General features: G+C 45.1%; 1 protein-coding gene across 1 annotated transcript in view; it reads left to right on the top strand.

Annotated features, from left to right (window-relative positions):
• The first annotated feature begins 490 nt into the window (after nucleotides 1–490).
• RIPOR2 (RHO family interacting cell polarization regulator 2) overlaps nucleotides 491–24636 on the top strand; it is a 50702-nt gene continuing 26556 nt past the window's right edge. The window contains exons 1-7 of the mRNA XM_082298068.1: nucleotides 491–749; nucleotides 18149–18275; nucleotides 19438–19593; nucleotides 20223–20301; nucleotides 20520–20543; nucleotides 21539–21592; nucleotides 24461–24610. Coding sequence (XP_082154194.1) covers nucleotides 18175–18275; nucleotides 19438–19593; nucleotides 20223–20301; nucleotides 20520–20543; nucleotides 21539–21592; nucleotides 24461–24610 — 564 coding nt within the window. The 5' untranslated portion in view covers nucleotides 491–749; nucleotides 18149–18174. The remainder of the gene's footprint in view (nucleotides 750–18148; nucleotides 18276–19437; nucleotides 19594–20222; nucleotides 20302–20519; nucleotides 20544–21538; nucleotides 21593–24460; nucleotides 24611–24636) is intronic.

Genomic DNA, 24636 nt, shown 5'->3' on the forward strand with positions numbered 1-24636 from the left:
AGATGCTTAAAGGAAGGAATGCAAGGTCCATTCATTGCAATGTTCTTTCATCTATATCCGCCTATAACTGCTGTCTTCAGCCCGCCCCATATCCAAATTTAGAGCTTTCACACATACTGCTGAAGGCAGCGGAGTGGCTGCAGCGAGTGGCCCACCGGCCACGGGGAAGGCAAGCGGCGGCAGCCCGTTCCCTGCCCCATTCCACGCGGCAAGGGTCAGAGGGATTTTGCGGATGTTCCGTCTGTGGGACAAACGGCCTGAGGGGCCAGACGCATCGAATGAGAAAACGGAACAGCCGCACCACTGCCGCCGCTCTCAGAAAGGTACGGAGGAGGCACCGGCAGCGCCGGCTCCGCCGCGTCCCGCGGGGCCGACCCCGGGGGCTCCGCACCCCCCGCACCGTCCGCGGGGTGGGACGGGCCGCGGCCGCGCAGCAGCACCGCCCCCGCCTCCGCCTCCTGCTCCCTCCCGCAGCTCCGCAAGGAAAAGCCGGCAGCGGCTGCGTTCTCTGCCAGAGCGGCGGTGCGCGGCGGCAGGAGACGAGCTGCCCTCGCTTCTCTTAAATTTAATTTTAAAACTTTAATTTTATTTTTTTTATTGTTATTATTATTCGCTGTTACCAGTTTCCCAGCTGCGGGCGCTGCCGCCCGGGATGGGGCACCGCGGTGCCCGAGGAGCGCTGGGCGGCGGCGGGCGAGCGGCGTCCCGGAGCGGGCTGTGAGCCGCGGCAGCACCGCCGGCAGCAACAGGTACCCGGCCGGGCTCCCGGAGGGGTGCGGGCCCGCAGCCCGCGGGGGAAGGAAGGGGAGCTGCCGAGCGGGGACGTGGCCGAGCCCAGCTCCAGGGCTGCGGGGCTGAGGAACCGCGCTCACAGGAGCGGGTCCCGACCCCGCTCATCTGCCGGCGGCGGCAAGGTTTGGAGAAGGGCAAAGGTGCTCTTTTGGGGCGTCCTGGGCATGGTTTTAGGCTGCGATTGTGAGGAAAATCTTGGACGTGGGTGTTCGCTGAGGGACATGAAACTGGCTTAATGTTTTCTTACAGAGCGTGGAAGTGCTTAGCCTTTTTTCCATAAAAAACTCTCGGCGTTTCCTTAGGTCTTGTCTTTCTATTTCCAGTGGGCTTGTATGGTATTACTGGCTGGAGGAGAGCTCAGACCCTCTTAAGTTCCCTTTTCAGTCCTCTGGCTCGTTCCCAAGGACTGATGCAAATACATTACACACTGGCAATGCTCTTCAGTTTACCTTTGAATGCCCTGGTTACAAAAGGTCACTCTAATCCTGTGACTGGTCTTTCTATTGCTGTGTTAGCCGAGCGTTTTGCTGTCTCTCATTCAAAGTTTCAAAAAGCTTTCTGGAAACCGTGTGCTTGTGGCCATGCTGCCTTTGCACCCTTTCATCCATCTCTCTGGGAAGAGCTGAGTGTATTCCCAGTGTAATTTCAGCATTCATTAATCTGGCCGTGCATTCAGCCACGCTCATCTTAATTACCGTGTTTGAGCTGCTGTCACGCAGCTGGAGCCCGGGGCAGGGAACACGCTCCCAAACAGAAACATCGTCTTCTCCAGTGGTTAATTAGGTTTCACAAGTATCTCTCTCCTGCATAAACAAAACGAGGAGCAAACCCAAACAGAGAGCTTAAGGAACGAGACAGGAGGAAGGTGTATTTCCTGAAAGATTCCTGTGCTGGTTGCCCAGCTGTCTTCCAGATCTTCACACACCGGGAGGAGATACAATGTGATCCGGTTTTTGTGGCCAGACTCAGAAAGGTATCCATCCACTGGGATGGGTTTGGAGCCCTGCTTTATAACCATAATGGGCAAATACGACAGATTGTTCCACGTTTAAATAAGTGTGGGTGGGTATATATGTTGCACAGTGGGAGTCTAAAGGAAGCAAAGTTTATCTTTTTTTTCCCATAAATCCAGCGTTTTCTAACCTAGTAACTGAAGCCTAGGACAGTCACTTAAGATGGTGTCTGCGCTGCTTGCAAGTGCACATAAATACTTATGCAATGTGAACTTTTTCAATCCCAGCATCCATAACCTGATGCTGGTTTAACTTTTGGCATCCAAGCAGCATTTCCTTGACAAAGTGTGCGCTTTGGAGGTTTTCTTTGTTTGGTTTTTTTTAAGAACCAACATGTTGAATTTCTTTCCAGGATCCTGCATAAGAAACAGAGCACGTAGCCTTTTCATGTTGCTACTGCTCTCTAAAATGACAGTACAGTTATACCTTAGAGGTTTTTCTGCAGCAGAATTAATATTTCTTAAATGCTTGGGAATGTGTAAGTGGAGAAGTGTGTGGTTTGTGAAGGAGCATCTGTAAGTGAAAAAGGTACTTTGCTTCCCTTGTGCTTTCAAGGCACATGACCATTTTATTCACCTGTATCACAGAACAAACACTTGGGCTAAGAGTGGTACAAAGCATGGCCTCAAAGCTCACAGCAGTATGTTTACATGCCATGCAGGGTTACCTTTTGCTCTTTGATATTTTGAAGCCTGAGCAGGCAGAAAGGTAACTTCCACACAAAGCGCACTGCTGGAAAAAGTCTGGGGAAGCCGTCTTGCTTTCCTGCTGGGAAGAAGTGGGAGTGAGAACTAAAGGCAGCATTGGCTTTTTCCAAAAAAGGGATGGCTGGTTTGACTTTTCTTTTTTTTCCTGATGCTACACATGTGGCAGTGACAAGCTGCTCCCAGACAACCTACTTTAACGGGGGTAGTTTTCATCAGGCAAGCTAGGCTGCGAGCAGCAGGGAGATAGAGAGCTTGTGTCTGTGGCCATTCAGCCAGCACAGAGCATCAGCTGAGAGCAGAATGGGAAGGAAGTGAGGAGAGCAATGCCTGAACACACGCTCCTGGCACCCTGGCACGGGCTTGCTAGAGAGGACTGGAATGTGAATTAGTATCGGATAGGGGCCTGTCACATCACTTTCAAGCTGTGTGGTTCCTGGATGACTCTATTAACAAAATGGGAGGGAAAAAAATGGTTATTTTCTTACTTAGCAGGAGCTTGGAGGTCATTGTTTTGTTCCCTCAGCTTATAGTGCCTGCTGATTTTCTGAAAGGGAGGTTGCTAAAGAAGTTTCTTAGCAAGAGATTTTCAAAATTAATCAGGAAGAACATGCCCTGATTTTTTTTTCCCCGACTAGTTTTGACCAGGTTGTGGCACTGACTCCAAGATGTGCTTGCCCTTTTAGAAAGCAGAGAGAAAGAACTGGGCCCACTTTGAATTTAAAGTCAAATATAAAGTCTTTTGAGAGCAGAAGCAATTTTGCTCTGGGAGACTTTACAAACCATGGTGGCTGCGCTTTTGGACACATAACGGAGTCAATGAGAATTTAAGTTGCCAATGTCTTTGTTTCCCATGCTGTCCTTCAGAGAGTTCAGTTACACCGGAGCAAAGGCAGAAGGGCAGTCTGTGAGCAGAGGAGCAAGGCAGCTGGAGGACTAATGGCAGGATGGGCTTTGCCAGCTCCCCGTGAGAGAGCTGGAAGGAGATCGGCAGCGGAAGCCAACCCTGGATGCAATAGACTGGATCATATTATATGTCTGCCTAATGTCAGGAATGGCTTAGCTAAGGCTGGGCAGTCAGCTCGGTTTGAACTCCAAGACTATCCTTCCCTACACACCCCAAATCAAAGCAGAAACTGTGCATTTTCTCATCCACAGCTGTTCCACAGCTTTATTTCTGCTCCTCAGTGCAAATGCTGCTCATGCCCTCACTTATCTGCACCCATGTGGGCTGTGTGGCTGGCCAGGGGCTGGCTTAATCCTGTCCTATCCCTTCCCATGAAGCTGGTGCTCTGGCACCTGAAATACCTCCAGGCAGGTGTTTCAAGGGGAAAGGAAGCAGTGGATACCTGGTAATCTGCTCTGAGAACTGGCATTACCCCCATTTGGCAGCCTAGGGACAGACACCTTCAGCTCTTATTTTGCAGCAAGTGGGCACCAGTTTTATCTCAACCTTCACAGAATCATAGAATGGCTTAAGTTGGAAGGGACCTTTAAAGGCCATCTATTCCAAGCCCCCTGCAATGAGCTTCAACTAGATCAGGTTCCTCACAGACATGTCCAGCCTGACCTTGAATGTTTCCAGGGATGGGGCATCTACCTCCTCTCTGGGCAACTTGTGCCACCACATTAAAAAAAAAAAAAAAAAATTCTTATGTCTAGCTTAAATCTGCCCTCTTGTAGTTTAAAACCATTACCCCTTATCACTACAGGTCTGCATCCAGGGGATTTAGATTCAATCCCTTGAGTTTTTGCTCTTGAGCTCTAGCTTTAAAGTGTTTTTGCTGCTGGGTCTGGTGCTGTTGGGAAGAAAGAGAATTCCCTCTCCCCAGTCCCATCCAGGTTTATTAGGGAGCTGCAGTGAGGCTCCAGGAATGCAGCCATGATCAAAAAAGACAGTCCCAGTACGTGCTGCCCCATGGGATTTGGTAGGTGTGGAGAAGGGCAGGTTCCTGGTGTACTTGAATGGCTTTTTGGCAGCCACAGGTACAGACTTTGCCATATTCTTTGCAGCCAGGCTCTGCAACCAGTGGCCTCAAGAAGCAAGTCCTCTAAGCATGACACAAGAAGTAACTGGCCTTTTTTCCCTAAAGTTATCTTTTCCTTATGTCTTTTTATGTTGCAAGGGTATCCTGTAATTTTTACTTCCCAACCAGCACAAAAGAAATGACGGATTAGCACAGAAGTATGCGAGCATCTTTCTTCTTTTCAATGGGAGGAACAAATTGAAGCTGACAGTTCCCTGGAACCAGTGCAACACATGAAATAGTCACAATAATACATTTTATCTTCCAGCCCCTTTAAAGCATCAGAAGCTCTCTGGTTTCTGATGCCTCCAGTAAGCTGACCTTGGCTGGCAGAGCCAACCACCTCATTACTGCTGTCCCACTGCTCACAGCCTGCCCTCTCTCCTGGCCCTCAAACAACCTGATTAGCTGCAGCAGCAGCAATTGCTTTCCAGGTTGTGCAGCCTGCTGGTAACCCTTCAGGAACACCAGAACTGTTTCAAATAATCCCTTCTGAAATCAACCTTTTTTTTTTTTTTTTAAATTTAAAAACCTCATCTAGCTGTAACACCCAGAGATTTGTCATAGATGATTTTGTCCTGAAAAGCCTCATCAACAGGAAAACTTCAAGTCATCCATTAAATCCAGAGAGCAGTTGCAGCAGAGAAAATCTATCTGGTCATCACTGAGGTTCTGCTTTTGGCTTGTGCCTTTACCTCTACAAAACACCAGTCTAGAGCAACCCTATCTTTTACTATTTAGACCTTTCTGTTTGAGATGACCAAAGGAAGGAACTCCTTTTCAGTGAAATCTGTAGGAGACAGGCAAATAAGCACCTGTAAATAGTGGCAGGAGGTTCATGTTTCAGTAGACCATGCAAGGTTGAATACCACAGCTTCCTTTCTCTTTCCCCAGATTAACATCTGGCTGTCTGACGAGCCAAAACTCCTTGATTTGTCCCTCAATGAGGGACATATTCAAATTTATCTTGCATCTGCTAGAAGACTGAATCTGAACAAAAGAGAGAAATTTTTTGCTTGTAATGAACCTACCCCCTGAAGATGCCTTAGAAGCCTTAAGGACTGGGGCTTGTGCTTGGGGTTGAGATGGTGACACTCGTCTGTGGTACTGCTGCAGGCAGGTGGGGCAGACAGTGTAGCTCTGTATTCAGTCTGATAGGCATTTTCTTGTTGTATAACGGGAAGGAAAAGGCCTTTTCCATAATTAAACAACTTGACATCCTCTGTAAGTATTTAATTTTAAAAGGTTTGGTTTTAAAGCTTTTTAATTGTGGTACAGAAGTAGTGGCATATGTTACAGCTTTGTGCAATAATATCCCTGCAAGTAGTCTGTGGCCAGTGAGTCTCCTTGGGTATGGACACACCTTTTCCTCTGGTCACGCCTGCAAGCATTGCTGGATCATGGCAGCAACAGCGATCCCTGTGCATTTTCCCAACCATACAGGAACATCAGTGGGTGACAATGCTGTTGCCAATGCTCAATTAAGTGTGTAATGTGTTGCCCTGCATGACTGACTGCCCTTTCCTTGTCTCATCCAGTACATCCACAAAATAGTGTTCTGTGCGTTCAAGGAAGGACTTGGATTTTCACAAAGAGGTGCTGGTGGCATAGGAAGCAGTTGGCTGTGAGGTGCTCTTAGATCCATGAGGCTTTTCCCTGAATTCAGTGTAACACTTGCAGGCCACATCTACTTAGATATACACAAAATCTTCTATCTGAGAATAGATGTCTGTTAAAGTAAACAGAGAAGAAGGTTTAGTTTATTAGATGTTCAGATTAATAAAGCCAAGAGCTGGAATTGCTCACTAAGTCATCTGTGCTACGCAAAACCAAACCAAAGCTATATCAAAAATGCTAAGACTCAGCTGAGGCCAGAGAGTAATCAGCTTAAAATTCTGCCTGTGTAAACTAAGGTTTTGCTTTCTTTGAAATCAGAGGGGAACGTTGTCATCATCTCCCCAGATGGCAGCTGGACCACAAAGCCTTGTTCCTTCATGCAGGGGCTGGACTGGAAGTGCTTTCAATACATTTGATTTCCATGCCCTGTGCTGAAAACAGAAGTTCCCTGAAGATTAGATGGCTTTTCATCTGCAGTTATCCAGCAAAAGGTTGCTTTTCCCTCATTCTTTCCTAGCTCTACTCTTAAAAAGAAAATAATCTTCCTTCCTGGTGGAGAAGTGTAGCAGCTCCTCTCTTAAACTGAACTCTGTACGCAGGGTTTCTCCAGACACTGTATTTCTTGTGGGCGTGTCGTGCTGCCACCAGATGAGGAAGACAGTTGCCTCCATTGGCAAAAGGGTGAAATCGTTTTCCATCCTCATGAAAAACCATGATATCCTCATTTTCCTATATCCTGCATGATGGTCCATTAATATGACGCGAATTGGAAAATGCAGAAATCTCAACAGAGAAGGGAAGGAGAAAGGAAGGGCAGCAGAGGACAAGCTGTGCGGTCATTTCTAAAAGCTTGTCATTAGCCTGTGATGGCCCCAGTAGGTCTTTCTTTTAAATAGCAGACTGTGGAATAGCAGGGATGTGCCAAGATGCACTGCCTTAATTTGTGCAATGAAAAGTTACACAAGATAATTACCTTGTAGTTCAGTGACAATAAGTGCTGTCAGATCTTTTCGAGTCATGCTCAGTTTATCCGTAATGTCTCTGTGTCTAGAAAACTCAAATGGTAAATAATCCTACAGCATAGCTAGAGCATATGGCATTTTAAACTCAGGATTTGGGGTTTTTTAATGTCCACTACAAATTAAATTTGCCAGTTAACCCTGACTAGATCTACCTGCTGTAAATTTAAGGGTTTAATCAGGTTTGCATCAGCTGTGTCTGTGACAGTAAGCTACAGGCATTTGGGAATGTGTTTTGGGCAGGAGCTGCAACAGGCACAGACCAGCCAGCCTGTATCTGTGGCATTAAACTCCCCTGCTCTTCGAAGGAGGAAGGTACATCAAGACTGCTTTGGGAATGGTCCTTGGTCCTTGCTTCCCAAAATATGCACAGTAGCTGTGTGAGAAAGCCCTACCTGGCCCCAACTAGAACTGTGCCAGTGACTGTTCAGCATAGCCTCCTTTGCCCCAAGGAGCAGAAAACCCTTGCAGAGTCAAGAGAGAACAGCTTTTCTGTACTGAGAAACTCAGAGTTGTAGAATGGTTTGGGTTGGAAGTGACCTCTAAGGGCCATCTAGTTCCAACCCTGTTTCTATCATGGGCACCTTCCACTAGACCAGGTTTGCTCAAAGTACAGTCCAAGTCAACCTCAAATGTTTCCAGGGATGGAGCATCTGCAGCTGCTCTGTTGTAGATGTCCCAGTGTTTCAACACCCTTGTAAAGAATTTGTTTCCTGTATCTAGTCTAAACCTACCCTCTTCTAGTTAAAAAGGATTGCCCCTTGTCCTGTCACTACAGGGCCTGCTAAGAAGTTTGATCCCATCTTCCTTACAAGCCCCCTTCAAGTACTGAAAAGCTACAATCAAGCCTCTCTGGAGACTTCTCCAGCTGAACAACCCCAACTCTCTCAGCCTTTGTAGGAGAGGTGCTCCATCCCTCTGATCATCTCTGTGGCCCTCCTCAGGACTCACTCTAACATGTCCATGTCTTTCCTGTGCTGAGGGCCCCAGACATGGATGCAGTACTTGATGTGGGGTCTCGCCAGCACAGAGTAGAGGGTAGCACCGTGTCCCTCACCCTGCTGCCCGTGGTTTTTTTTGATGCAGCCCAGAATACTGTTGACTTTCTGGGGCTCCAAGTGTGCATTGTTGAGTCATCTTGATGGGTGTTGTAGTGAAATGTGGTATCAGAAAGTGGTGGAAAGGAGAGCAGGTCTCCATAAAATTATAGAAATTTTTTTCAAGTTTTTTCAAGGTTCCTGTAAACACCTGTGTGTCTATAAGGCTGTCCTGCTTTTTTTGTGAATGCCTGGTATAAGATAACAGTGTGGGACAGGGCTGCAATAGCTGTGTCTTCTGTCAGTCTGCACATAGCAGTCACCTTTTTTATTTTGCTCAGCTATCAGACCTCTTTTTCCAGCACCAGTGTCACTAACACAAGCTTTTTCCAAGAGGGATCCTAGCACAGACCCTTACCCCTTTATTTTCTTTCAGATCCTTCAGTGATCCTGACCAGAGAAAATGGTGGTGTTTTGGGAGAAATTTAGGTTGTTTGGTGGTATTAGATATGTACTCTTATATCCTTCAAGAGGTTTTTAAAGCTTAAAATACTGTAGCCAAGAGAATAATAAAGTCTGCCATAACTTTAAGTAAAATTCCTAAGAGTCATATATGTAAGAAGATGGAAGTTTTGAATTTGAAAATTAACTGAAGCCAAGCGAGTTGCATCAGAGCACACAGCCTCTCTTGGTTAGGCATGGACAGTGTTCAACTACTTGATGTACTGGAAGAGAGCTTCTGACAGATGCTATAGCCAAATGTAAGTGAAGTAACACAGGACTTTTATGGCAATGCTCTTGAAGTGGCCACACTCTTAAGGTGTCAAAAAGATTAAATAAATCCGTTTCTGCAATGCTCATGTCTGGGAGAACATCCAGCCTTAAAGATCTTCTATCCTAGGACACGTAACGGTGTATCTTCAACAGTGTTTTAGTGAGCAGCATGCCATTACGACACTCCTGGAAATAGAACGATCATATAAACATCCACGGAGTTTTAAGTCACCCTAATCCCATGTATTTAAAGAGGAGCAGCAATGCGTTTGTATCTCATTAGTGGCTGAAAGGATTTGACAACAATGATGTTTTACTTTCCTTTCTGGGATGAAAAGCCTGTCTTACTTGTTTAATTTAGCTCACTCACGCTTATATTAGAGCGTACCTGGAGTGGATACCGAGAACAGCTAGTTTGTCTGTCTTGGCTGGGGCAAAACAAATAACCTCTAGAGCAGCCCACTGGTTACCCCAAACCATCCTGAATGTGTTTACTTGATGCATTTACTTTCCTGCAGATGCAAAGAAATGGTATCCTCAGCTTGCTGTCCTTGCTCGTGCTGCTACCATCTACATTTAATGAGGGTTGTAAGCAGCAAAAATACTGGTGCAAAGTAATTAAAGAAATCAGTACTCTCAAGGACAATTTTGCTGGTCATTGTTTTTTTTTCCTGTCTCGGAGAAGATTTTTAAATTAATTCCTTGCACAGTCTGAGAAAGTGAATCCACTTTGCTGCTTACACTTGACGTGCAAATTTAGGTCACTGCTCAGATTCATCATGGATTTTGCCAAAGGACTCCCACCAGAGTTGCATCTATTGACATCAGGGCTGTCTTACCCCACTTATGCTTAGGTGTTACTGTTGGTCAGTAAGGGTCAAGGGAGACCACCCACAGCACTTATGAGTTCCTAGGCCTCCCCTAATGCTAATGCTTCCCGTAGTGGGCAATAGGTTGGTTGCTTTTTGTGGTCTGAGCTGAGAAATTAAAATTCTGCCCAGCATCTGTGGTCAACCAGGCATATGCCAAAAGAGGTAGAGAAGTAGCCAGGCTGCTCCTAGATGGAGGAGCTCCCACAACCTGTTTTGCATCCTGCTGGCCTTACTACTGCTCACAAGATTGCTCCTAGTAGTTTATCTGCTAATGCAGGGATAGATAACAGAGCAGCCCAGAGTCTTGCACCTTTATTACTGTGCAGCGCTGCCAAAATGACGGTGTCCTTAATTGTGTGCTCAGGTCACTCGCGCTGAACCGCTTGTTAGGGATTTTGTGCAAGGTGGATTTAAAGCACGAGAGGATTGTTCTCAGCTGGGTTTCAGAAGTGCTTTTTCTTTAGATTATTTGCCAGCACTTGAATGGCAGTGGGACTTCATTTTTAATTAAATCTTATATTGACATAAAGAATTACCAGTGATGAGTACAATTGGAGTTGACTTCTAATCAAAGATAATTCTGCATACTGGAGTGGGTTTGAAATGAATGAATGTCAAATGTAATTAGATGGTCAGATTCTGATCCCTCAGCCACGCTCATATGTACAGTTATAAGCCAAATTTTGCTTATTTATGCTAATGCCAGCTGAATATGATTGCTCTGTGTCTCTAATGCTGTAGGGAGCAAGATTAGGGGAGGGCTCCTCGTGGGCTCCTGCGCATGCTCCCCCCAGCCACCAGTGTGAAATAAATGTTGGAACTGAAAAAAAAAGGAGGTCAGCTGCTATGAACCCATCTGTCGTGTGCGGAGCCATTTAGGATCAAATTTATTTTCCTTGGGTTTATTACAGTGAAATAACTCATTTGCATTTCCCTCTCCTTAGGTTTTCAGCTATCCCAAGGGGAAGGAGCAGTGTAGGTCTTTCTCTGAGGGGAGGTTAAGCAGAGGCTCTCTGGCAACAAAAATAGGGAAATGGGGCATGGACTGAGAGCTCTGGTGAAGGAGTAGCTGCAGAAAGGGGAGGAGGAAAGCTAACTGTGGTATGAGACAAAAAGGGTGCTGCTTTCACCTTAGCCACTGCCAACCCTCATTTCTGTGTACTAGTGAGGTGATGAGAATTAGAGCCAAAGGCATGTTTTACAATAAAAATAAAAGATGAAATGAAAAGTCCTCACACTGATTTTGGTACCTACAGTGGTGGGAGAGATGACTTACAGAATTTATGGAGCTATATTGCAGTGGGAGCATCAGCTATCAGGTCCTATGCGCTTACAGCCATATATAGTTTATCATTTTGCTCTTTACCTGGGTTGTTAGTTTTTTTTCTTACTGTTACTATTGCTTTTTGGTTTATGTACATCATCTGGTTTGGGTAGGAGGAGCAGAACAAACAACATGGGCTGTTCCAGATGGCAGACAATTTGTATTTCTGCTCAGGGTGTCTAGTGATGAGCTAGCAAATACTGTAGCATTTGAATTGAAAATGCCCTTACATGCAACATGTAAAATGTTCTTACGGAAATGAGACCATAAAGTACAAGCCTTGCTATTAATCTTTTTCCTAAGGCTTGCTACTATTTGAAGCAAAAGCTGAAATTTGGTACTGAAATACTTCATTTTCATTTATTAGAAACAGGTAATGGCACCTTGTGCTCACTTGCAAGGATTTCTGCATGAAAAAGTAAAGCTCCCAGCTGTGGGCTTAAGACCTATAAAAGATGCCTCCATTGCATAAACATTTCTTTGTGCATTGTAAAAACTGAATCCACCCAAACTGAAGATGTTGAAATACAGCTCATAAAAGAATCACTGTAGGTGTCCCTGATGGACATAAAATCATCAGTGAGAAGTGTGCAGAAACCTTCAGAGAGATCCTCCTGGATAATCAGTGCCGAGGTTTGGTTGTCCATGAAGGGGGAAGAGACCCACCTCAGCAAGAGCAGGATGAGCTGCAGTGGGCTAAACTAAAATTCTTGTTGCTGCAAGAGTGGGGCAGAAAGTTTCCCTCCTTGTGTTGGGGCAGGAGTACGTGGCTACCAATGGCTTTGATGCCCACCCAAGCGTGTCCCATGTGCTCACACATCTCCCATTTGAAGGAGAGGGCTCCATCTCAGCTACAGCTCCTTCTCTGTGCAGCCCTGCTCTCTGCAGCCATGCGGGTAAGCCCACGTGGCTCTCGCTGTACGCTAAAATTAACGTCTGAAGCTCACAGATCTGCTGGCCTTTCACCGGCTGATGTAGGCTTGGGAAGTGTGCTTGTCAGTGTAGCCATATGCTACTATTTAGGAATATCTCTAAGCCTTGGACTTTGGTGGAACAAATGCACATGATTTTATTCTGGCAACCAAGAATAGTTCTTCAGATGGAGCTCCCATTTCTATACAACTCTAGCAAATGCTGCCCTGCACAAGGAAGGAGCAGCCCGATCACTGGGAGCATAAAATGTGCCATGAAGGTTGTAATTGGTGTAACTGGATGACCAGCAGAAGACATGTTTCTACAGGTGCTTCCAGGAAACCCCCACCCCGTGGAAATGTTCCTGACACATACAGAAATTATGAGCCTGCTCACTCATGCCTAAGAGTGCTTGTCCTGAAAGTGTAAAAACTCTTGTGCAAGAATTAAATTTCTTGTGAAAGTTTTTATAATGCTCCTGAGCACTCTTAGCCACATATCACTGTCAATTTTTTATATTAAAAACTGCAAAAGGATGCCTATGTTCTCATCCAAGACACATACCTCTGTACCTTCTAGGAGCCTAGGGAACAAGGAAATCATAAATTCCAGGTGCTTATTTGGGCTACTGGCCATGCTGACCTTGTATTGCCAAGGAAGAAGTTGGAAAATCAATATTAAAAATTACTAGACTTTAGGCTACAAAAGCAAGCAACATGAGCTGAAGGTTCAGTGAATGAGCCTGGCACTGAACTGAGCCTGTGGAAGTTTAGAATTGCCTTGTGCTCTTTGGGTTTATGAGAGCAAAGCAGAAAGAATTTGCTGTTTGGGAGGAGGACATGACTTCTAGGGCATAAGCAGTTCCTTCCCTTATTGTGGTTTTCTTTTGGAGAGATGCATAGTCCTGAATGTTATCTTATTGCATTTAAATTTTTTACCTTTGTAGGCCAGCCAGCCCAATAGGCAGAACATAGATTTGGTGCAGATGAGGGAGGAATGTTTTTTTTCTTTCATTAGTCACAAAGATAGCAGCTCATTTGTTAGACACTCCCCAGGTTTGCAGGTAATAAATGTTCCTAGCATGCCAAACAGAATAATTTGACTTTTCCACTCTCATTAGTAAGTGGGCCCCCTCAGCTCACCTTAACCTAAATAATTATCACTTAAATTTTAACAGGCAGCCTGCAGACACTGCAGGTCAACAAAAGAATCAACATACAAACTGTCTCACTGTAGGGACTGCCTCTCCTTAGATCCAGAACGGACCTTGAACCATGTGTCACACAAGAAAATAATATAGGAAAAAATGATTGTCAAGGATGCTTTCAGTCATTCAGTCCTGCCCACATTCCCATTTAATCAGCGATTATACATAATCCTGAAGTGTCCTCGAAGCCTTAGCTGCAGACAGCTCCCTCACACCTTACAGCAATTCTAGACCTGGAGCTGTAACTGTAGCTGCTACAAGGAGAGAACAGGAGGAATCCAGAGCACCATCACCACTCTGTATTGCAGCTTTACATGGTTGCTAGCACATGTCTAGCAAAACCAACTTCCCCTCATCATGTGGTAAGCAAAAATACCATCTCCAAATTGGTCATGGGGAAGAAGCAAAAAAAAAAGGATCGTGCAAAAGTCAGACTAGATTTAGCAAATACATTTCTGCCTGAATTTCCCCTCTTGACTTGGATAAAAGTCCGCACTGTTTATCAAATATTTAGGCATAGTGGGAGGTAGAGGTCTGTGCTGAGGGTGATAAAGAGAGGGCAGCCCTCTGGAAGTGATGGTCCCTTCCCCACTCATTAGTTCAGGCTCAGCTGTTTCCCTGTTTCCAGACTGAAAGGAGAGCTGAGAGGGGGGACTTTCATTTCCCTGAGGACAGAGACATCATCAATTATCTGCTGTTCTCTGCTGCAAGCTGTCAGCGAATAGGGCAGAGGAGTACTGATAGGATTTCACCTTATCCCTTGACTCACTGATGGGCTCATCATTCAACTGCTGTGCACTTAGCATGGGCAGTACTAATTATATTAATTATACTTCTACGCAGGGCATGCTTATATTAGCAGTAGGGAGACTGGTGTCTTTTTGAAATGAAACATCCCTGGTTCATTAACTATATAGATTTAAAAGTGTAAGTGTAGCCATTATATCCATGATTGGAGTGGATCTCTCAAATCACAAAAGCATTTAATATCATTTTAGATGTGCAACTTGCATTATATTGAGAGCAAAATTTCCACTGCATACAGAAGACAGTAGCATTATCTCACATAACTGCTAAATGTAGACTTGGAAACTTGATCACTACCTTGGCGTAGCAGCAGAATCCCCTTAGCAGTGTTGAGCTATGGGGATACCCGTCAGGCCAGTAAGAGATCTGGGTGAGTCCTCCTGGGCTGAGCCTTACTGAAATTATACTAGCAACTACATCCATGCAAATCATCAGGATACAACTGTATTATTAAATTCAGAGGTAGGTTTATGTAGTTGATAGCACAGAGACCTGTGAATGCTTTAAGAAGCAGGAAAATACTCCCCTCTCAACAAAGGATATCGCAACAATGTACACATACTCATCACTCAAAGTGTATTTATGAGATGTAGGTACCATAAATAATCCATTGATGCAGTGCCCATATGCAGCCATTGTCCCTGAATCTGGGCTAAGGGCTGATGCAGAGTCTGCAATTTTCTGAGGTTGGTTGAGATGTCAGCAATATTAGTTTAAATCTTAAGAACAGATTGTGCTTGTACAATAGAGCCAACCTCTAACCTGACCAATGGAAAATAACAGAACTGGGAGATTTCACCAGTTCTGACTCTGTTACCTCCTTTTATCTCAGTTTTCTTCTGTACAGAAATTAAACATACATTATTCACCAAGATTATATATAATATATAGGAAGAGGCCACAAGCCTATCTGGGCTATGAGTTCTGACCATTTTATGCAAAAGCAAAGCAAAAGTAGCTCCAGGCAGGTCTTCAATTTGCATTTCAATTGCACTTCTTGCACATTTTTTCTGGTATCTTGAGGAAAGTCTTAGCTACTAAAGCTTTTCAAAGCCATCTGAGTGCTTGAGCAAAATAAAGAAAATAAATAAGTACATTCCTTTTCCAAGATTATTTATTTTTTAAGTTTGCCCAAAGGAAGAGAAAACCAAAACAGTTCCAGTGTTTCTGCGCAGTCACATTTGGACACTAAGATTCTGTTCATATTAATAGAGAAGAGACTCATCACGCAGAAGATGCTAGTGTTTTCACAACAGTTTTGAATCTAAAGTCCTGATCTTTTCATATCTGATGTGGTCATGATTAGCACCCAACTTCAAGTTTTGTTTTATCTCATTTTTTTAAGGAATGGTTGATGTTTATGCAGCTATATCTCCTCTGACTCTCAGTGTTGTTTAGCTCCTCCTTGGTCTCCAGATGTTGTCTCTGTGTGTGTGTTAATCATCCTGTCAAGCGATGCAAGTGCTGAACACTTGCAAGGGATTTTCTGCTCCTTGGCACTCTGGACCCGACTTTTAATGCAAATCCTTGTATGGGAGCATGCAGACTGGAGCCTAATTTCCTCAAGATTATTTTCAAACCCAAAGGGAACTTGCTGCACAGACCCCCAGAGTGCTGTGGTCGGGTGGTTTCCGCTCTGTCTCTCAGGAGGTGGCTCTCTGTGGAGTTTTAACTGTTAAGCATGAGCTGGCACAGGGAAACTGTACCATCTACAGGGATGTGAAGTTTGACCCTGGAAGCTGCAAAATGCCTTCTGGCAAGTTCTGTGCCAGATATTAGCAAGTCTAAGCAGAGCTCAGCACTGCAGAGGTGTGCAGAGAGCCTTATGCAGCTAGGGGTGAGTACAGAGCCAAATTTGGGCTCTCGTTGACCAAAGACTCAGGTACCTCCAGATGTGGCTGGAGTATGTTTATCCCTGTTCCTGAGCCTCTCTGCTCCTCTCACCCTCTCCCCTGACCATAGGTTTCTGCCCAGTACAGGTGCTTATGGTCCTGATCTGCCTGAGAGCAACTCCTCTGTCCCAGGGGTTTATCCTTGCTGTGGTTAAACTCTCTGAGCCCTGAGCTGTGTGGGCTGCGTCTAGACTAAGCTAGGGACACAAGTGGTGGTGAAGTACCATTACCTGCTGACCACAGCAGAGGTGAAAACTGTCCTTGACTGCACCCCATGTGGTATTTCTGAGGCTGTTCAGTCTCGGGGGTAGCCCTCACTTCCGAGACAGAAAGATGTGCTCTGGTTGGGCTGTGCAATAGAGGAACTGTCTCATTAGCAGTAGTGCTGCCAATGCTGGGACTGGAAGAAGTGTTTCTGGCAGAGGTCTTGCAGAAATATTCTTGACAAAGCAGCTCCTTGGGCAATGCAGTCCCCTCGACAGAGACGCAGTAGCTTGCCATGGCACCTACTGCCATCTCAAAGAGTATTTGCCCAGCTTAATGTTACAAATTAAATACAACTGAACAGTGCACAATGTTTCCCCACATATTTGCTTTCTGCAGTGAATGTTTGCCATGCAAGCACCACGTAGTTCTGGTGCTTATCGTTGATAAATATGTTCAGTTGTGAAGGCTCACCGTGTAGATCTCTGGCTTTCACAAATGGCTGCGTTTTTGGGCACTCGCAGTCATTCCTCATCTGTGGGGCTGTTTAGACTTGCTGTCACCCCCTCAGCCCTGTAGGTCAGAGTTTCACAGAACATCAGCTCCACTGCCTGCAGGCAGCTCCAGCCCCTGCTATACCATCCTGCTTCATTACCAAGCTCATCTCTTAGCCCAGCTATTGGAGTGAAATGAACTGGGGGCATGGGGCAGGCTGGGTCTGGCTTTTAAAATAGATGGAAAAAAACTGTTAAAACCCCTCTTTTTCATTTTCTGTCAGGTTATTTTTAAGCTGGCCTAGTTTCTCAGTCCTTTTCACAGCACAGTGGTGCCATCAGCTGAGCTGACGTCCCAGGACGGATGGAAGGTGTGGAGAGGATGGGTCCTGCCGGATGGGGGAGCCCGTGTCTGGCAGCACCTGCTGACCAGCACCTTCTTCTCTAGCATCCGTTTCCCTCCTGCTCCCTGCCCCACTGCCTGGCCTGTGTTGGCCATGGTGCTCCTCACAGATTGGTGAGGCCATTCCTTTTGCTAGAGCAGCACAAAACCAAGGCAGCAGAAAAATCAACTTAATTCTCTGCCAAGGGCAGAGACAAGAAAAATGGTGGATTAAGGAAGAAAGGAAGATAAAGGCATCCCCCTTTTCCCTTGTGGCAGCAGATAGAGCTGCTGTGAACCATAGCACTTCTTTGCTATTTATTTGTGGGTGGATTGAAATCATCCTAGTTTGGTGCAGATGCCAAGCTGGGCACTGGAAATGAGCACACAGAGGGCAAGGGCTTCCTCCCTGCTGAGGCCCCCCTGGACATGAAATGCAGAGCATACAGTACCTGGAGCTTGTTTATTCCCCTCTCTTCACAGGGGAGAGCATCCCTCTCTCATCACAGCATGTCATGGCTGTGCATACACCCACCGCGTCTTCCTTCTCAGCAGCCCCTGGGCTGAACAGCCATGGGAGCAGGGATCAAAGGGGAGCTGCAGGGCGTTCATGATGTATCAATCCTTTTAAAAATTATTATTACATATAATCACACTTTGTAGTGATGGTGAGCGCCTCCTAAGAGCTCTGCACGTTCCCAGAATAATTTCCAGGACAGATGGGGACCCTGGGGCTGGGGGTGAAGCATGCCAGGCATGGCAGAAACTGGGGATGGCACTGGGATTATCACACTGAAGTATCTGGTTTCTAGTCCCACATCCAGACCCTCTTTGTGTCTCTGGTACATTTTCAGTAGACCCTGGGCTGTAAGTCAGAAGTTTAAAATAGGACCGTTTTGGTTTTGAGTGGGGATGATTTGGCAATGCAAACAGATTTGTGCCCTGGCTTGCAGCCCCTCGTGGGGTTCAGGTAGCCCTTAATGTCACTGATGGACACCAGACTGTCCGGCCTCACCGCCTGCCTCTTACCATAACTCCATCGTCACTGACATGCTTTCTGTTGTTTTTCAGGAATATCTCCGAGGCTTCCTGAAATCATGTCAATAGGATCACATTCATTCTCCCCAGGAGGTCCTAATGGGATTATTAGAAGCCAGTCCTTTGCTGGCTTCAGCGGGCTTCAGGAAAGAAGGTCCAGGCAAGTGCCCTTGCTCTATAAGGGGAGATTCAAAATCAGGCTGTAAGGTAGTCCTGGGCTATAGAGGATGAAGGGGGAAAGGAGGTGAGAGGACTTCTTTCTCTCTGACTGTCTGCCAAATACAGTGTCCTAGGCTAAAATGCCTCTATATATTGTTTGTATAACTAAGCTGTTACCCTCTGCCTGTTTGCTTCTGCCACATTAATGCAGGGCTTCCTCACATGCCTCAGAGCTGTGAGAGAATTTCAGAGAATCATTTTAACTTACGCAGTGATCTTTTCAACATGTGAAATGTGCAGGAACATGATACACTTCACCTCACCCCCAGTTCAAGACCACTGCTTCCTAAAAGACAGTTGTGTCATTGCTGCACTGCTATGAGTTCAAAACAAAGCTGTTTCCCTGAGTGTGGCTGCAGAGGCCTTCCATGCACTTCCCTTTAGCTAGACAGGACTTAGGGCTTTGAGTCAGGCATGCCCAAGTCATCCAGTCCCTGATGCTCCCAGAGGCTACTTTACAATTGATTTTAACTTGTGTAGTCTCCCATTGCCAGACCACCAGTTAGCAACTGAGGAGGAACAGCAGGCAAAGGGTTGCCTCCCGTTGTCAGCCCAAGTCAGTGATGGTGGTTAGATGCTGACCTACCCCCCAGAAAGTCACCAGAGAGGCACCTGTATGCAGGACAACAGCCCTCACTTTGCCATACACTCCACACTCAAGATACACTCCATACTCAAGACCAGTGGTGTGATACTGTCCTCCAGAAGCACTCTTAACCAAATCCCAATCTTCCTTAGGAGCTGCAGGCTTTACACCTGAAATTATCTGGGCTCCCCTTTCTTTTTAGCACCTGGATATAGCTCAGCCCTCTCATGGGCTCTCTAATGTGAGTTAGGACAGGCATGATATAAGACAGAGAAATGTATTATGAGCCTCAGACTCGGCCTTGCATTACCAGACAAGCATTTGTGTCTTGGGAAGCACTTATCCCAGGCTGTTCAGATTCTTGACCTGTAAAGAAATGCAGTCCTTTAACTGGCAGGCACAGAAGCAGATTCATTTTGGCTAGCAGAGATAATATCAGAAGATTTCTTCAAGCTACACTCCTTTGAGATTTCTATGATTTATAGGGATTTCTTCCTCTTTGATGTTCATTTTGCAGGTGTAACTCCTTTATTGAAAATTCCTCTGCGCTCAAGAAGCCCCAAGCAAAGGTGAAGAAAATGCATAATTTGGGCCATAAGAACAGCACCACGCCCAAAGAACCTCAGCCTAAAAGAATGGAAGAGGTCTACCGAGCCCTGAAGAGTGGCCTGGAGTAAGAGCTTTTATCCTGCTTGTTGATTGAAGCTTTCTGTGACATTTTAGAGCCTAGGGAAACAAGAACAGGGATCCTTCCTCATAAGAAACAAACATACACCTCTTGAAGTCTGGATTGTGACACTTAGGATCTAAAATATTTGTATGGGACACAGGAATACAAGAGGCAGAATCCCATTTCCATTCACATTTGAGAAAAGCTCCAAAAGGCTGGGATCTCAACATCAGATTTTTTTCCCTCTGATCCTAGAGTCCTATCAAAGGCTTGTATTGCCTTTCAGATAACATCCCAGATGATAACAGGGCTTTTATCAGCCAGATACAGGGGCAGCGACTGGAAGGCACCAGCCCATAAACTAAGCAGCAGATTAGCTTACTTGGAACTGGTTGTTCAGTGTAAAGAGAACACCGAGCTCTTATACACAGTTAAATAAGTGGGCTCCTATTTATTCCCAAAAAGGCAGCAGGGAGCTGCTTTTAGGACAGATCAATGTAAATGAGTTTTTGTCTGTAAACACATCCAGTGAGGACAGCCATTTGTCAGGCAGATTCTCTTTTAGGATGGTCATCAGCCAGCTCAGTATGTGCTGCAGGGCTCATGCATCATTCTCTGGTTTGTGTTTGCAGTGAGTATCTGGAAGTTCACCAGACAGAGCTGGATAAGCTGACTACTCAGTTAAAAGACATGAAAAGGAACTCACGCCTGGTACGTGCCACGCTTTTTCATCGTGTTGGTGCACCGTGGCCTTCTTGAGGTGCTGGAGCAGCCAGGGGATGGGAGTGGGATACAGGGAATTTGCTCTCATGTTCTTCTTCCCTTCTAGCCATGGTCTTGTTTGTGAGTTCTGTTGACTGTCAAACACTTCTTTCTCATGGTGCTGTTGTGTTGCAAGATTAATCACAGTTTCCTGTTTTCTGTTGCAGGGAGTCCTGTACGATTTAGATAAGGTACGTTGAGCTCTTTAACACTCATTTTGCAAGGAGGCATTAATATCTGTACAGTGTACATGGAAACCTTGCTCAGAGGGATCTCCTAGCCATGCCAACACCTGCATTTTCAAAGGAAGAAGTCCCACTCCCCTCCTCTTCCCAGGGGCTCTGGTATTGCCCACTAATGCAGAGTCAAACACAGTGTGCTCACTAATCTGGTATCAGATGTACCCCATCAACCCTTGTTCTGAGGTCTGCTAGGTCAAACTGGCTCTGGGATGGGCACAGGCAGAGAGACAGACCCCTGCCAGGGAAGGAAGGAAGAAAATGGAGGAGAGACTTCCTTTTTCTGTCAGCTGACAGCCATTAAATCCATTCCTTTGTACAACTTCTCTCAGCCAGCTCCAGTCAGATGGGGGCTGACAGGGGAACACGGGGGGCTGGGCTGGGATCCAGCTCAAGCCCCAGTTCATTCCTGCTCCTGCCAGTTCTGAAGAAGGAAAAGTTGAAAATATATTTTCCCTGAAGGAAAACTTGGGTGAAAGAAAAGTTTTCCAAAACACTTCCTGAACGAATCTGACATTTTTTTTTCAGTCAAAATGCCAAGCTTGGGTTTATCCTCAAAACCAGCTTGCTAAGGAAGAGAATGGATCTTGAAATGCAAAACCTGATCAATATTAATACAGGATTTCAAAGTACTGAAAATACTGGGTTTTTTCACCTAAAAAAAGTTCTGCTTTCTTTAATTTTAATAATAATTGGAAAAACCTATCAAATAAAAACTCATTTTTATTTAAAAATATATGTTAGGTGTAGAAGTGAAGGAGCTCCATTGTGAGCAGTAGCTTAACAGTAGTAGGGTGGGACAACTGATTCCAGATTCATGGTCAAGGAAATCCTGTGTGTTTTAAGGAGGAGTATTTCTGATCCATGGGGACTAGCAGAGCTAGTGTGGCAGTGTCCTACCGATTTATTTAAAGGTGCCTCACCCTCTGCCTTTTGCTTTCTTTCAGCAAATCAAAGCCGTCGAGAGATACATGAGAAGGCTGGAGTTCCACATTAGCAAGGTAATGTGCTCTCCTATCGTTTTTCTTCTGCATCTGTTCCTATATTATTGAGGAAACAAACCCCTGGCTTCGTGCTACCCCTTTGTGCTGGGGAGGCCACTCCCAGATTTGCTACTTTTTTCTGGGATAGGCTGGTGGTTGGAGCCAGAGAAAGGGTTTCCACAAAGACCCCAAGGTCCAGCCGTGCCCTAAGACACTCCCACATGCTTTTAGGTACAGAGGGAACACAGGGTTGGAAACTTGCTGGGGAAAATCTGTCTCACAGCATGCATATTGTCAGACTTTAGGTAGAAAGAGAGTTGCATCTGAAAGCAATTTAATTCAGCAGTTATCTCTAGCACACACAGCAGCTAGTTTGGATTTATTCCTGGATTTCACTGTTAATGCTTTTGCTGCGTGGTTTGGGGCCCACATCCACTTGAATACATTGGTGAGAATATTCACTGGAGGTACTTGTGATTTATACTAATACGTTTTAGAACTGGACAAAATCCATGGCATGTATTCTCTTACTTATAAACATATCTGCTAGTGATTAGTTGCTTTTTTGAGCCTGACAAAGGAATTAATTTTTTTTTGACAGATGAAACGTCTTTTGAGAGTAATTTGAAAAGCATTTGCGCAGCTTCAAGTCCTCTAATTATGACAACCTATCCAAACCTTTTAATTTCAGTCTTCTCTTACTCTTGGAGCCAAAAATAAAAATATAAATCATAAGGTGATAGACTGAGATTTTGTTCCCCAAGCCACCTACTCTCTTGCTGGCAACATGAATGGCAAAAATTAGTACTTGAAGAACATTTCCATTCAAATCCTTCCCACTTCAGCCTGCTCAGAGCTGATGGTTTCTGGGTTTATAATAAGAGTAGAAAGCACCAAACGCAAGTGGTAATGCTGGTCAGTGTTACTCAGGATTGCAGAGTACATGAGTTCACTCTCTGTAACCCACGGCAACAGAGACAAAAAGAGCTGATTGTGTGGCGTTAGAGCCTACAGGCTTGGGCAGGTGGAGAAATATCTGTGTTACCAAGGATAGAGAAGCTCTTTTTCAGCAGTGCTTAATTAGGCCCACAGAGATGCCTGCTGCCTGCCTCTGCTCTGTAAAGGAAGCAAAGCAAGGAAAACAAGGTGCACGACAGCAGATCCCACATACTTGGGGAGCAGATGAGCATGTCCTAGTCACGCTCACATGGGCAAGAGCAGGATATCAATCCCGGACCAAGGCTCCACTCTGATGTCAGAAGTAAATACCAAGTGACAGCTATTTATAGTAGCTGTTTTTAGCTTGCTGGCTTGGAAGAGAAGCAAAAGTGAGTATGAGTGCAGAAAGCTTTTTTGTAACTTCAAAATGGCAAAATGTTACCTGTGTCTTCACTACCTTTTGCTGAACTCTTTCACTTTGCAAACATTCCCTGTTTTGGGTAGGGTGCCCTCAAGTCAGAGGCTTCAGCCACCCGGTATCCAAGATAGCCTTGTAAAAATGGACCTAAGGCTTTGAAGCCATCAGGAAGACAAGTCCCATTCCTAACAAATTAGCAATAGCACTTTTTGTTAGAGGTTAAGCAGGCTTGGAAAATGGGATTTGAAACATGCCTGGATTGTCGCATCAGGCTCATCTCTAACACAGCAACACAAAGTCATAGACTGATGAAGCCAAGGTGCTGGATGCTTTCATAGAAAGAAATTCTGCCATGAAAATCCATTACTGAGCAGGAGCACCATGGGACACAGGGTGATCTCTTGATTTCAGCGATAACAATGGAAAAAGTTATTCTAGGTAAAACCCAAATATCATCCTGTTTTAGCAGGGACATTAGAAGCAGAAAGAAGAGACAGCTTCTTCCATTCCTGTCGTTCTCCTTACCCTGATAGTCAGGTTAGAAAACCCACATCTTCTGTATCTGGCACATTTAGTTTATAAAAATATAAACCACTATATATAGCTGGTGTGTGTATATATCTATCTCCACACACACACGTGTACATATATATATATATATATATCAGCCTATACTACTGCAGACTCTTAATGAACAACTCAGATGGAGTAAATATATATGTTCAGTGCAGGGATTAGAGGGAAAAGGGAAACCAAAGCATGAGATGTGTAAATCCATTGTCCTCTGAAGCTAGATCCAGGTGAGACTTCAAACAGTGTGTGACTATGTTTTGCGAGCACTTACAAAATGTTGGGTGCCTAAGTTGTGTCAAAGGAGTGTGAGAAGATGACTAGGGAATTATTTAAATGCCTGGGGGGGTTGAAGTTCATAATACTTTTTAAATTTGACATCAGCTGTTTGTAAGCCCTTTACTTGTGCTGATTCCAAGTATTACTCCCAGTTTCTGGAGGATGGATGATAAGAATTCAAAATGTCACTCCCAGCTTCCAGTACTACCTATTAGTCAAATATTGCAACAGCCTTGATCCATGGCTGGCATTAGGGAACCAAAGCCACCGCTGACCCTGTTAAATGTACCGCTTACCACTTCCAGTCACAGCTGGCAGTGTGGGCATTGCAGTTGCCTTTTAAAGAGCTCTTCCAAAGTGAGATGTTTGAGAAGCTGGCCACATTCCTGCCTCACTGTTATGATGGGTAGAACAGGAGCATCAATGCTTAGAGGCATACAGGGCAAGCAGGTGAATTGCTGGCATCTACTGTTGCTTTATTGAGATTTTTACAGTGGAAGTTACTTTTGTGTTTCTTTTCCGTGGACTGCAACAGTATCACAGCTTCATTTCCTCAGCCCCTCCATTGGATATAATGGCTTGGCTGAATTTTCTTTTAATGCAAATTACTTCATTGTGTTGGTTTTATTTTGCTGGGTTTTCTGGTTTTTTTTTCAGTACACTTTCCTTGTTCCCTCTAGGTGGATGAGCTTTACGAAGCCTATTGTATCCAAAGACGCCTCTGTGATGGTGCCAGCAAAATGAAGCAAGCTTTTGCAATGTCTCCTGCCAGCAAAGCAGCTCGAGAGAGTTTGACTGAAATCAACAGGAGCTACAAGGAGTACACAGAGGTACATCCTCAGCAGCTCATTCTTTT

The sequence above is a fragment of the Coloeus monedula genome, assembly GCF_965178545.1.
Source record: "Coloeus monedula genome assembly, chromosome: 1".
In the NCBI taxonomy this organism is placed as follows: Eukaryota; Metazoa; Chordata; class Aves; order Passeriformes; family Corvidae; genus Coloeus; species Coloeus monedula.